The sequence below is a fragment of the Pleurodeles waltl genome, chromosome 8 (genome assembly GCF_031143425.1).
Source record: "Pleurodeles waltl isolate 20211129_DDA chromosome 8, aPleWal1.hap1.20221129, whole genome shotgun sequence".
Taxonomy (NCBI): Eukaryota; Metazoa; Chordata; class Amphibia; order Caudata; family Salamandridae; genus Pleurodeles; species Pleurodeles waltl.
The window spans coordinates 320,749,142-320,764,357 of NC_090447.1; the positions used below are offsets into that span (position 1 = coordinate 320,749,142).

General features: G+C 40.3%; 1 protein-coding gene across 1 annotated transcript in view; it reads right to left on the minus strand.

Annotated features, from left to right (window-relative positions):
- The window catches only part of F5 (coagulation factor V), a 728,300-nt gene that overhangs the window by 639,357 nt on the left and 73,727 nt on the right, over nt 1-15,216 (minus strand). The window contains exon 2 of the mRNA XM_069204171.1: nt 1,418-1,500. Coding sequence (XP_069060272.1) covers nt 1,418-1,500 — 83 coding nt within the window. The remainder of the gene's footprint in view (nt 1-1,417; nt 1,501-15,216) is intronic.

The window sequence follows — 15,216 nt, forward strand, 5'->3', positions numbered from 1 at the left end:
CCGCCTGCCTGTTGGCGGGTTGGCCGCCGCTTTATCACCGACCGCCAGGGTTGGAATCACCCCCATAATCCTGAGTCAGGTAAGGGATATCAATGTTTTCTTAGCTTTGCATGCCAGATACTCTGGCCAGCCTGCACTTCCAAGGGAATCCTACTTGTACAACACATTTTACTTGGTGGTACAATAAAACCCCTAGGTAAGACAAGAATTGCAGCTACTCGTAAAGCAAAAGTGGAAAAACATTCATCTCACATTATCTGTGACAATGTCCAAGTGCATTACCATCCGGTTACAAAACTCAATGTGTTAGGAAGTAACATTTATTCCTACTTGTTTCTTTATTTGAATTAAAATAACAAAGTGCCCACCTACTTTTGGCCTCCTCCTCAAAGACCACATTATGCTCCACACTGAAGACTCTTCATTCATTCCCAGTCAACAAGAGGTCCAAGTTTCTCTATTGTCAATCCATTGAATACCTTTCTAATTTATTTAAGCGTTAGAAGCTAACTCAGCCTTTCAAACATATTGGACAGGTAAAATAAGTGCAACATAGCTGGATAATAGGATTATTTTTTTCAGTACCATGAGGCTTTGTTGTGTACTGGTCATTTTTTGTCCTGTTTTTCTTAACAACTTACTGCATGTATTTACTTTTGGAGTGACTAAAAGGATCACCCATATTTAAGCACCAGGCATGCAAAATTTGAGGCCACATGTAAAAGGTGATTTTTCGGTCGCAAGCCCTCAAATTCAGAGTTTGAGCCTGGAAAACTGCTTTTAGCAACGTACTAAACCCATTTTAGGAGTCTCTAACTTTTACGACTCCGAAAATGGCCTTTGGAAATTGATAAAGAATCACTATTTGGAAGCGGCTTGTTGTAGGAGTCCCTTCCAAATAGTGGTCGTAAAGCACTGAAAGGTTACTGACAACCAAGTTGGGGACACTTTCCCCTTTGTGAATATTAAAAAATAAATAGAGTTTGTTTTGAAGTAGGCAGTGGTCTTTGGGGCCACTGCAAACTTTCAAACAAACAAAGAAAAGTACTGTATTCCTTTTTAAACACAGCCTGGTTTATTTTAAGAAGATTTGGGCAGCATTTCTTTTTAAAAAGTGACATGGTGATCTGCTGAGCCCAGCAGGCTACCATCCCTGTGAAGGCAAGTAATCATAAGTAAACTGAATTCTGACACACTCCGATTGGGATTTTTAAAACCCGACCTTATGGTTCTCAGTTTGGTTAGTTAAAAATCTTTACTGGTTTTAATAATAATGGTTGCAGTTTGCAAACACTAATTCTGACCCTGAATTAGTACATTTTAAAGTATGTACTGTGACAATACTAAAGTTGACTCTACAACAATGCCATTTATTGTTTACAAAGATCCTTAGCACAAATTGAGACTATGTGCTTACCTGAGATTGCAGAAGCTGGAATCTCTTTCAAAAAATCCACTTCAAACTCCCTGTAGACCATTTTCTTGAAAATTAAACTTGAACTGGATTGGCATATTTCAAACCATAGAAAAAACAGAAACATAATAAAAAGAGGATTGCATTTGTTATTAGTCAATATTTCCAAAAGGGTAAAAGCATACTCATTAAAGTGCACATACATAAAGGTTCCTGAAGCAGCCATGCACCTCGAACATTTAAGAGATTCTTTCGGTTAAATACGCCAATGAAGTAAGTTCCAACACTAAAAGCCAATTCCTAAAAGTACTTTTTACATTCATAAATGGCAATTTTGCTAAATGTTCACAAAACGTGACCTAGGAACTATAAGTCTATTTACTCCTGTGTACTTACCCCACAACAGTGTAATCATACATGGGAGTAAGTCCCACTCAAGGGGGAAACTATGGTTCGAAGCGTGGCTCTTCTCGAAAAAGTCAGTTTGGAGCATTCACAAACTTCCCTCTGACCATTTCCTGCCATACAACTGGCCTGAGATTTGCTCCTGCAATAAATCGCTTTCCAGGGAAAATGTTTTCCACAGAGATGAAGGAAATTAAAATTGGGTAATTGCATAGAGGACCATTTTCCCCTAAGGCACAGTTGCTTTATGCATACAATTCATCATTGGGAAACAACGAGAAAAACGCCACATGACTTACCCAGGTGCATGCCTGGACAGCTGTGACTGGCTCTCCAAATGTATTAGTGGTACGTTTTTAGAGTAGTCTAAAGTCGTAAATCCACACTCATGCATATGATTACCTATACAGATGCTGATTTATGTTTTCCATGAATCAGGCTCTAAGTAAGTCAGCTTGGTTACACTTATGTTTTTTACTGACAAGAGAACAATTTAGAGTGGCTGAAGAGCCTATTTAACATTCTATATATTTCCTTCCAGGTGTGATTCACAAAATTATGCGTAACAAGTAAATGCAGGAATATTGTCACAAGTCTCCATTAATCCTAGATGCCCGCTTAAGGATTCATAAAATCAAAAACGGTTAAATTGGCAAATTAGTCTTATATTGTACTGCAGGGTTATGTAACATTTACTACCTCATGTGAAGCGATGAAGTGCTTGCCTAGATGGGTAGCATGCTACACCATGTAGGGTGTGTGGTTGGAAGGATATTATCTTTGTTTTAGTCCTATTTGGGAAGGGTTTCCATGATGAATTTGATGACCATAAAGGTGCAGTTATTGTGTTATGGGACGCATAGCAGTGTGGTGGATGACAGTGTGAGAGACAGACACACACTTTTATGGTTTTCAGTATGCTGATTGCTTTGAAAAGATCTGCAGGACCCTTTATGGTATTTCCTATGATGGAGTCTGCTAATCTGGTTACTGCACTAAGGTGTACAATCTGAGAAATCCTGTAAAGTTGTGGTCCTGAGCTGGCATAGGGAGGTGAGGAGATCTGCTAGGATGGGTATGTTATTTTCATCCCATATTTTAGTGTTTTTGTGAGATGTAAGGAAGCAGTCAGACTGTATAAATATTTGGGACTTGCAGTGGTGGACTATATCAAAGTCCTCTGAATTGTCCAAATATGTGTGACAGATCTATTCAGTTATTCAATGCACATTCATTTGGTGGAGTCTGTTTAGCTAAACAATGCTAGTGACAGACAATCATCATAGCAGTTATGTGAATTTAAAAGGAATAATTGACAATTTGCTGCTGTCTGCTGCATATTATGGTTTTAGTATTACTGCAGGTCATAACCGTTTTATATGCAAGTACTTAGCTACATAAGGCCAGAGAGAACCATGGATCAACCTTTCTTAGCTTACCTGCTTATCAAAAAACGTTTGCTGGTTGCAATGTTTGCAATTCATGGGTTGCAAGCTGACGATCGTGGTTAAGGGTGCAATTGTGTTCTGGGTTGTGAAGCCAGAAAGTGTGACGTGCAGTTATCTAGGAAGCAGCCATGTTTTCAACAGTCTTCAAAACCGTTTATGCTCCTAAGTGCTTCTAATGTTGGTTGGTAGTGAGTTCCAGAGCTTGGAGGCTTGTGTTAAGAAAACAGTGCTCCCCCTAAGAATTTGTTTATGGTAGGATAGTAAGGTTGTATGATGTTAAGTGGTGTAAGCCTGGAGTGCAATGCTCTGTTTGGTTTGTCTTGCTCGAATTTAGTGATAAATCAATAAAAGCCTCTCCCTGTACTTGTATTCCTGGTGGACAACCCATCCATTTAGGCTGGGGTAAATTGCAATTTCTTTTTTTATATCCCATATTCTCTTCTCAGTATACATGTCAGCTTGGGAAAATCTATCAAACATTATATGCTAACCAGTTAGTCTAGTCACTGGTTCATTTAGGTATGTGAGGGTGAGACCACTACTTTGTTATCAACCACTATCACAGTACCTAAACCAATAGCCTGAACTGAGCTGGGCTTTCAGCTAAGTTACTAGTTCTTACATGCACACATTGCATCTGTGAATGAAAAAGGTACGCTGCTGCCATTCATTTATATACAGAGTTTCCATTAAAAGGCATCCAGGTGCTGACTGTCCGTGGCCTAATTGTGAGAAAATTCGTATCAAGGCCTCCACCTTCAGCCCTGATCAGATGGAAGGCTGATCCTGAGAGACTACAACAGTCAACCAAAAAGAGGTGGAGTAAGCAGTCTGAGAAAGACAGCAAGAAAGAAAGAGAGAGAGAAAGAGAGAGAGAGAGAGAGAGAGAGAGAGAGAGAGAGAGAGAGAGAGAGAGAGAGAGAGAGAGAGAGAGAGAGAGAGAGAGAGAGAGAGAGAGAGAGAGAGAGAGAGAATGGAAATAGTGGAAGTACCACTGCCTGACCTGATGGAAAGCTGATCCTGAGAGACTGCAACAGTCATCCAAAAAGAGGTGGAGTAAGCAGTCTGAGAAAGACAGCAAGAAAGAGAGAGAGAGTGAGAGAGAAAGAGAGAGAGAAAGAGAATGGAAATAGAGGAAGTACGACTGCCTGACCTTGTGCCCTTCCATGCAGCCCTCTCTCCTTGCTGCTTCCTTGTCTGCCCTGGTGATGCTGTTCCAGGATACAATAACAATAGCCTGGAGAACCCATGCCACATGCCAGAGCCTTGAAGGGTGAAATGATGTTAACAGGTAAGACGTAAGCCATGACTTGAGGTTCCAAGTAGTAGAGGGTGTTCAAGAAAAAGATGTTAACGATCAGTCATGTGTGTATGCCTGACATTTCTATAAAGTTCCCTGGAACATATCAGCACAAAGGAAACGTTTGGTACATTCCAGAAATGACTGAAATTTGGAGCAATGACATGGTTGATATTGTACCAGGGCCCAACATGGTATGGACTGATATATGGGGACTTCTAAAGTCACATTATGGCCCACATTATGACTTCGGCGGTCTATAACCTAGACCGCCGAAGTCCCGCCAGCCACAAGACCACCAAGGATGACGGTCATCTGACCGCCATATTATGACTGCTGGAGGCTCTCCAGCAGATTTTGGGCAGAGAGTCGCCAGAAGTTATACTGGTGGTCAGCAGTGTAGTGGCGGCTACTCTGCTTGCACTGCCATGCCATCACAACACTGCCACGCCTATTATAAGTTGGCAATAGGTGTGGCAGTGTTGTGGTGACAGGGCAGTGCCGGTGGAGCAGGCACCAAGGATTCTGTCCCCTCCTGGACATCCACTGTGGGTAAGTGCCCGTCTGATAGAGGGGGCGGGTGTGGTGTGTGCGTGCATGGAGGTGTGCGTTTGTGTGATTGGAGAGGGGTGTGGTGTGTGTGACTGTGAGTGTCTGTGTGAGTGTGTGAATGGATGCAGGGGTGTGCGAGTGTATGTGTGTGTGTCTGTATAAGTGTGTGAATGTGCTGCCACCAGGGAATCCCTGGGGGAAAGAAGGCTCCATATACCGTCGGTGGTCCAACTGCCCTGGGGGTACAGGCGGTGAACTGGCAGCTTTGTTACCGCCAAAGCCAGCGTGGTGGAGCAGGACCGCCAATGTTATAATGAGGGCCTTTGTGTTTGACATATTTATCTGCATACCCCTGGGACACACCATGACATGAACTTAGATATAGGTGGAGGATATGCACAGGGCACTAAACAACTGGCATGTGAGAGATGTATAACGCACAGCACAGAGGGCACATTATAGTCTTGGAATGCATATAGGGAAACATTTGTGGCAAACCATGGAATTGGCTGGTCTATGGCAGAATACCTGTAACATACAATGGTACTGACTTTCATATGAAGGATATCTGGGGATTATTAAGTACTAATGGGCATATGGAGGATTTCTTGGGCCTATTGTGACCACTTTTGCCCTAGGCAGGGAGGTGTGAGGAATACTGTAGCATTGACTTGGCCTGAAGAACACTATGGCATATATTGACATAAGTTGTATACCTAAGGCACATCATGAAATTGACTGGTATATGGTGACGTTCTGGTTAAATTACATTTACTGGCACGCAGTGGGGATACCTGGCATAGGATGGCAAAAACTGTAGCATGATGCTGTAACTTAGTACAGGATAACAATTCCTGGTATATGATATGCGTAACTGGAAACATAATGGTAGTAGCTATCATATAGACAATTACTAATGAGTACTAACGTGTAAGTAACTGTAAATTAAAACAAATTAACAATCGCATATAATTTTAAGAGAACAGCATGGATACCTTCTAGCAGGCAGGTATACTTAGAACATGTGAAGAAACACTTTTCAATTTAATTTTAACAAACAACACAGGAAAATAAGATACTTATTGGCACAAAGAATATGTACTATTTGCCTTGAATAATTGTAAGGCATCTTAAACATGGAAGGATGGCTTAAAAATGAAAAGGATAAAGAATGGAAAGAAAATAACAGTGGCTAAGTAAAGTATTTGCCGCCCAGGCTTACACAGAGGTTCAGTTCTTTTTAGGCTGATGCACACTTGTGGTCAGGCAGAATGCTATCACTCACAGTGCAAAGGAGCCAGTGGCTGAAGTGGGCCGACCCACTGCTCCATGCTGTGTATTGTTTTAGGTGGAAGTAAAATGTGAATAATAGCTGAGCGGACCAATGGATAAAGAGGGCTAGCCTAAAGCCCATCTAAGTAAGTATAACCACATTTATTTTTTATTTTCATAATTTGTGGTAAAACAAGCATGACAGAAACTCTAAAGTTGACTATAGGCCAGACCTGAAACTTCTAGAATTATATTTAAGGACAAAAATAGACATTTATTTCTAATTACAATGATCCTCTGGTATTTGGGGATACAGAACTCTTACTAACAATGAAAGGCAGGCATTTGAAGACACGATTTGTATTTTAAGTCAAAGACAGGCTTATGTTTGTGTAGAAAATGAACTCACATACTAAAAATGAAATTACAATGAGTTCAAAATTTAAGTTTTGAAAATGAAAAGCTGATGTAGGAACCAATAGTGAAAATAATCTATTCACTGTAATGATAATCCAGTATTTTGGAGCAAAGTTAGTACACTTGCAAAACAAACATATTGATGTTGGAGTGAATATTCAGCTTGATATTGGGACATGTATTGCTGATGTTATGGCATAAATTCATTGGCACTAACTTGCTGCCGTAGATGTTAGCTGCCCAGACAAATGGAGGCATTTAATCAATTATACTGACAGATTTTTATGATACCCTTATTAATAAGGAACTGATGTCTTAGTTCTGCCCTTTGACGTTGTTCTGATCTCCCACTTCTACCTGAGTCTACAAGATCTGTCTAGCTTGAAGGACAGCTTGATGAATTTAGGTTGTAGGATCTGTGCCTCTTTGCCTTTTCCCATTCCCCTTTTTTAGTAGATTTTAAGTGATATCTCAAGACAAATTATCTTCCTGAAAGGTTGGGATGGGAAAAAGAAAGGGAGGGGAAAGTACTTCATACTTTAACATTGTGCTAAATGCAATTCTCAGATTATATTTTAAGCTTGCAAAATATTTCATCACTAACAACCCACTCCTTCACTTGACCATACAACTTTCTGCTAAGAAAGTCATAAAACATATCTTGGTAATCCAGGTGTTTCCTGCTTACCTTGGCAGGCAGGTATGTAATTAGCTACTGCATTCTACAATTTCCGTGTTTCCTATCCATGGTTTTGATGTGGTTAGTGACTGTAAAGCAAACTTTTTACAATCCCATCTCAGTCGGTAGACTGTGTAATAAGCTTTTAATAAGGAGCACATGCTGCATTTTAACACAGATATCATATTTGAGGCACCAATTATATGGAAGTATCTGATTCAGCTTATAACGTGCAGCGCACTGACCCAGTCTTAATATATTTTGTTAAAGTCAATGATCTACCAATATACAACATGGTGTTGTATGCCCAAGAGCATAATTTAACCTTTCATGCTTGGAGACTTCTGCCCACAGTGCTTAGCGTTCCAGTGATCAGGGCCAACTTAATGGTGGTGATATTACTTTTTAAATATTTTTAGTAGTTTTTAACATTTATCTCCATTAGTCAAAATGCGTTTAAAACAATTCCGAAGTCTACAGTATTCAGTGTCTTCAGATGTTTCCAAATACGGTGCTTATAACAGATATAACCTTAACAATTTATTAATGAGGTCAGCAAGTACTGGAGTTGCCAGGCTGGTTGAAAATATCTGTAACCGACTGGGTCATAATCGAGTATGTCATAAAATTGTTGGTGATTCCGATGTCAATGATGATTGTGTTAATCTGTTATTTGTTGTGTGATTTCTGCTCATGGGGGTCGGTCATCAATTGTATTGTTAATGAATATTTGTGTCAGTTTGTCTCACGCGTGAGGTATGTCTATTTTGATTGCCCCCTCTGCTTCTCAGTATGCAACAGGTCCCCTTCTATTTCAGACCAGTGCTTTGTTTGTTGTGACAATTCTCTATACGATGAGCAATGGTGGTTTCCTAATTCATGGAAATGTTTGAATTTGGAGCCTATATTTCTCACTTTTTTGGCCGTACCATTAATCACAGAAGGGTACATAGTGCGGCACACCTAACACAAACTTGTTAGAAATAATCAGTAGGTGGTTACAAAAAGAGTCAAGCATCCACTTTTAATACATGTTTGAAAAGTCCATTCTTATTCAGTGCTTTGAATAGTTATTCCTCATAGGTGTGAACATGTCTCCATAATGGTACAACTCAAGCCGTGTTTGACAACACCTCCATAATGGTACAACTCAAGCCAAATGGCCGAAGCATTAACCACATAGTGTCTCTTGTGTTACAGAATCACCCCAAAGGCGTGGAATGAGACCCAAAAGAATAGAAAATAGGTTTGTCTACCCGCAGGTACATAAAACATGAGTAAAATCAAAAAATGAAAAGACAAACTACATAGTCGATAGAAAAACAACCAATGGTGTGCACTGGCCACAAGCTCAAAAATCCATGTGAGAAGACACCACTGTGTTAATCATCATGCAATAACACTTGGAAGTCATACCTTCTAATCCTCAAAAGGTTGACCCACTTAAACCGTCATCAAAAAATGTCCATGAAATGCAAACTGGTAAGTAAGTAGTGGACTGGGATCCTATAGGCAGTGTGTGCACACGTAAAAGGCTAAATAATGAAAAAACAATGAATAATACTAATTATACCACCTTGCTCAAAAAATGCTCAACGTAGAAGTGAGTCTACAATGCTACACTTTTAATTACCTATTTTCACAAGGTTCATATCCTCAAAGGAACGATTTCCCATATCAGTATAAGTATTGGATCCATAAATCAGCGAATATCAGGTATACCAGCCATTGTTAACCCTCCAGATCTAACGTGAAATCAAACAGAATAAATATAATTTATTAGCAAACATCTTCCAGTAATATGAGCACAACGTTAAGAAATGACACTGGACCAAGACCAACCTCCTAATGTCTCATAGTACTGATCTCAAGTCTAAACATGTATAGAAAAAACATCCTAAGAGTTTAAACGTCACTTAAACTACGTCGTAAATAAAGGCTTTTAGGCTGCCGAAAACATTCCAAAACAGTGCGAGACCGTAATCGGGTCTCCTATCCAAAAAACTAAATATCTTGTGCAACAATCACAGAAGAACCGGTACTCACCGCATCCGAAATAGAATTCAAGTATGCTCCACAAACCAACACGAAAGGAAACAGAGAGATGCGAGTGCGCGACTCTCAACACGGAAAGAAGCAGAAAGACGCGAGTGCGCGACTCCCGTGCCTAGCGTCTGAGACCCGGAAGTCAAAAGGACCGCAGGTTAAGAATGTGTACGAGATGTCATGAGACTAGAAAACGGACTATCGGAAAACACGCACGCAACACCATGAAACTAAAAAACAGACTGACATTGATTACAGAAGTCAGAGTAACCTCGAACTATGGCAAGGGGGAGCACAGTTGTTTATCGGCTGCGCTACCATGGTTAGACCAAAAAATAAATCCAAAAATCGCAAAATGACGAAGTGCACTATATGGATGTCATTTTCAAAGGAATATAAAATATAAAAATGATATCAATCCGAAAAGCCCCTATGAGTGGAAGATATAAAATAAACCCATATTAGGGAAGCCGAACTAGGCTCTGAACTGAGGCTACAATACCAGTAGCCATAGCCCATTTCATCCTAAACTCGCTATCTTATATACAACTGTCCAGACCCTATTGTCCCTATGTAAAGGGCAATTGGGCTAAATCATCAAATGTAATCGAACTGACACATGATTGGTCCCTCTTCATTGGGTCGATGCCTTAAAATCTAAAGGCCAAGAATTGTGTTCTTCTGATGTTAGAACAAAATAAAATAGTATCCAAATTGCCCCACCTGTATAAGACTAAACAATGTATAGTAAAATCCCTGATGACTTTGTTGAAGGATTTTGATTCATAACTCAATGTTGAAACCCCATTAGAAATGGGAAAAATATATATACCATAAAACACATCCTATTCAGACAAAAAAACAGATGACAGTAATAACAAATAGTTTAACTAACTTCAATGTCATGGATACATAGGAAACCTCTTTAGTCTACAAGGAAGAATTCCAACTCCCTGTCAGAGTTGAGACCTGATTCCACGGTCCTCAATCTCATGATCCAGAGTGCCTCTCTTTGACGCAGGGCTAGTTCTCTATTGCCGCCCCTCGGATCTTTGGGGATGTGTTCTAGCCCAAAAAATTCAAAGCTCTTATGATTAGTCTGTGAATTACAGTTCATTATATGTGTCACTATTGGATATTTCATATCAACATTATTAAGCGCTCTCACATGTTCACCAATTCTGATCTTAAGTGCACGAATCGTACTACCTACATAGATCTTCAGGCATTTGCACCGTATGATATATACAACAAAAGTAGTGTTACAGTTAATCACTGAACAAATCTTAAATTGTGTTCTCCCATCCGAGAATTCCTTCATATTGTGACAGGCCCAGCGGCATACTCCACAGCCTCCGCATTTAAAAAAACCGACCATTTTTGTAGAAAGCCATGTTTTCTCAGGAGGATTGGCGGTAAAACTGGGACTCAATATACTTTTTAAATTTCTGCCCCTCCGAAATGCTACTGGTATTCTTTCTGGTAACATATCTTTCAGTGATTCATCTTGGGACAATGAATTCCAATGTTTATTCATGCATTTTTGTAGAATCAATGAAGCATCATTAAAATCTGTGATGAATCGAACTGCATTAGGTTGATCAGTCCTCCTACTAGTATTATCATTCTTTAGAGTGTCGCATCTCTTTAAGCAGTTGGCTTTGCGATGAGCCTTCCTAACCATCTTATTCGAGTAGCCCCGTGCTAGGAATCTTCTACCCATATCATCTAACTCATGGAGGAACTCATCATCCAGACTACAATTGCGTCTAGCCCTCACAAATTCTGCATAAGGGATAGATGCTATTTGATGCCTAGGGTGCGAACTATCAGCATGAAGTATGGAATTACAAGCTGTAGCTTTGCGAAATAGTCTACTCTGGATCTTACCTTCAGCAATGAAAATTTCAACATCGAGAAATTCAATACTCATCGAGCTATGTTGATGTGTGAATTTCACGTTCATATTATTGGAATTCAAAAATTCACAGAATTCCAATAGTTTCTTTTCACCACCTGTCCAAATCAAAAAGAAATCATCTATATACCTTCCCCAGAATAATATATAAGTTTGCCATTTGCTTGCTCCAGGGCCCCAAATCCATTTATGTTCAAACCACCCCATAAAAAGATTTGCGTATGAGGGGGAGAATTTGGAACCCATGGCCACACCCTGCTTTTGTCGGAACCAATCTCTGTTGAACAGAAAAAAATAATTGGTCAGAATGAGGTTCATCATTTCAATCAACATATCAGTATGTTCCCAAAAGCTAGCTGATCTTCTGTGTAAAAAGAAACGGATGGCTTCTTGTCCTAGTTCATGGTTAATCACAGAAGACAGACTTCAGGGTTCATAATCTCTAAAATATCCGTGACTTCAGTTATTATTCCTGTGATTATTTCCTGGTATGGGGTCAAGGCAATCCCATATCAGATAATAGAATCCTTGAGTTTCTCTGAGCTCATCTATGACATTCTGTATTGGAGTGCGTGTAAATGCTTGCTGGCTTTCTAGGTGTACCTAACGTGCATTTCTGAAAATTGTAGGGATGTCTTTCCTCATGTTGCTCTCCTTGTTCTTCTTAAACTAAGGTACATGTTGTCTTATGCTGTCCATGACTCCTCAATATAGGCATGTCACTGCTTTCGTCTCAGATCCAATAGTGAGAATGCCTTTCATGACTTTATGTGTGAGAGGTTCATTAGTTCAGTTCTTCCAGATTTTATGTATAGAGTCAGAAATTAACCGCTCAGTATACAAACGTGTTCTATCAGGCCTTGGAATGGCTTAAGTTTTCCTTCCTAGTACAATTCCTCTGTGTGACCTCTACCTGCATTATTCCATATGTCTACTATTCATTCCTATTATGCTCACTGCAGGCTTGGAAGGCTCCCAAATGGTATCTCTGATGAGTAAGCAGTCAACGCCGGATTCCTCAGGTAGTACTGTTACCAGTAGCTGAAGGTCACCTTCACTGATCTCACAAGTCTTGACTTAGAGCAGTGGTTCCCAACCTGTGGTCCGGGGACCCCTGGGGGTCCACGAAGCCTTCTCAGGGGGTCCACGAGAGCCTAGAATTTTTTTAAATATTAACAAATATTGACAAATTCGGTCCCCAGCTTCCAGTAATGACTCAGGCGGGGGTCCCCGGATTCCCATGATGATTCCGTGGGGGTCCCTGGGTTCCATTAATGTTAAAGTGGGGGTCCACAGAAACCAAAAGGTTGGGAACCACTGACTTAGAGCCTTATCTAGTAAGCTTCTGGAGTATCAGATCACTGAGATCTGAGAATGGGATGAGATATTTAGCTTATGTCATGAGATTTTCAGTCATCTCTTTTGGCTAACGATTAAAGTTGTACCACTTTATGAGATAGCTCAAAATCTGCAACAAGTTGACACTCTTTATGGGTAACTGTAATTAATGAGTGCTACTCTGACATTTCCCATTCCATAGCAAGTCAGTGATGAGTGCATTAAAATCTTCGAAAAATGATTTTGAGAGGAGAACAGGCATATTAACAGTCATATAGATATCACTGTAAAATAATCATTTTAATAAATTGTATATTACCACAAACTAACAGAAGAAAGGATTTCCAAAATTCTATCAAACCCTTGATGGCTCTGGTATCCCTGTTTAAATTGCCCTCTATGATCTCTAATTCACTATGATATATGTATACATCAAGATCACACAATTGGTACCGCTTCCATTTAATACCATTTGTGTTAGGTAAATCCTCATCTTGTTCTCTTCCTGATTTCATGGGAAATAAGCATGTTGTGGAGCAACTCACAAACAATCAAAAATGATTTCTGAAGTACGTCTGATTGTCTATCACTTGTGAAAGATAGAGATCTATAGTTCCCTGATACACTATTATGCCATCTGCATACCAAGAGCGAATGTGGACAACCCTGTCAGTTTTATACCAACATTTTCATTTCACATAGTCACTGCCAGTGGTTCCATTATTAATGTGAAAACTAGTAGCTACAAAGGTCATCACTGTCTAGCTCCTCTGTGGATCCAACAGGGATCAGAGATTTGATACTCCATTCTTACCCTCACCCTAGCCGTTTGAGAAGTATGTAACAAGTGTACCCAACTGTGATGCTATGTAGATTTGACCATCAACTCCATCCTGTTTGAGTGGCTCCATTTTGTGTCCCGTGGCAGTTGCAGGGTAGTGCAGGTATTTTTCCTCACAGAAGTTGTTTTTCTCTTTATAAGTACGAAGTCAGACAGTTCTGGAACATTATATGAGGGATACACACTTGAAGAGATCACAAGGCAGAGATTGTTTTTACCAGGGGAATGTACTGATCTGTCTCAGAACAAACATGGGGGTCTGGCCAGCTCCTATGGGTGTTTTAGACGCAGACAAAGTAAGTCAGTATTTAGTTTCATAACTAGAAGGGGGTTCTAGAACTCCCTCCTTGACATGTTTTAAGGTATAAAAGACAGGGAGACTTTGCGCTCAAACAGGAGTTAGTCTGTGGAACGGATGCGTTGCCAGGACCTGCTTGTAATCCCGATCGATTCTCCTGCCTGACTGATCTGAGGGCTCCCCGGTTACACTGATGTGGATGATGACCTTAACTCAATCGGTGAAGTTTTTTATATCTTGATTATTTAGCCCATGTATACATGCTCTGTTGATGCATTCAGGGATGTGGAATTCCTATCGCCTGACGCCCGGGACATCTTGTTTGGGGTCAAGGGCAACAAGTTTTTATGTTTACTTTGTCCTTGGGACAAGTAGGCCCAACCCCCTGCAGCACAAACCCTTTGGTTGCCTGTTTACAGAGAGTTGAACTCTCTGCAGTTGAGGTAATGTGTTTCCAAAGGATAATGCTGTTCGAACTTGTATTTATGGTTCATTATTTGAAAGCCTTCATTATTAGGGTGCGTGCTGTAAATAAAAAAAAACCTGGTTACCGAATCACAAAACGGGTTTGCGGCTCGCAATTAGTAAGGGGTGTTCCCTTCCTAATTGCAACTCGCAGTGCAATGTAGGATTGTTTTGTGACCGCGAACGCGGGCGCAAACCAATCGCAGTTTGCACCCATTTCAAATGGGTGCTAACACTTTCGCAAAAGGGAAGGGATCCCCATGGGACCCCTTTCCCATTGTGAATGTCACTGTAAACATTTTTTCAGAGCAAGCAGTGGTCCTTTGGACCACTGCCTGCTCTGAAAAAATGAAACGAAAACGTTTCATTTTTCGTTTTTGTTATGCATCTCTTTTTCCTTTAAGGAAAACGGGCTGCATTACAAAAAAAACTGCTTTATTGAAAAGCAGTCACAGACATGGTGGTCTGCTGTCTCCAGCAGGCCACCATTCGTGAGGGGGTCGCAAATTGCGACCCACCTCATGATTATTCATGATGTGGGCATTTGCGAAGCCCTTGCGAATCACAGATGGTGTCAAGGACACCATCCTACTTTCGGATTTGCGACTCGCAATTTGCAGGTCACAAATCTGAACCTACCTACTTGTGGCCCCAAATTCTTAAAGAAGGTCACAAAAGTGCACCCATGGTATATGTCGTACCCCTATAAAATATTTGTGAACTGTATTTTAGCGTGGGTAAATACGATGTGTAGATTTGCTCATGTGAAAATCTATTGAGCATTTGCAAGTTCATTTTCCCTCCAGCCACTTTCTTCCCAACC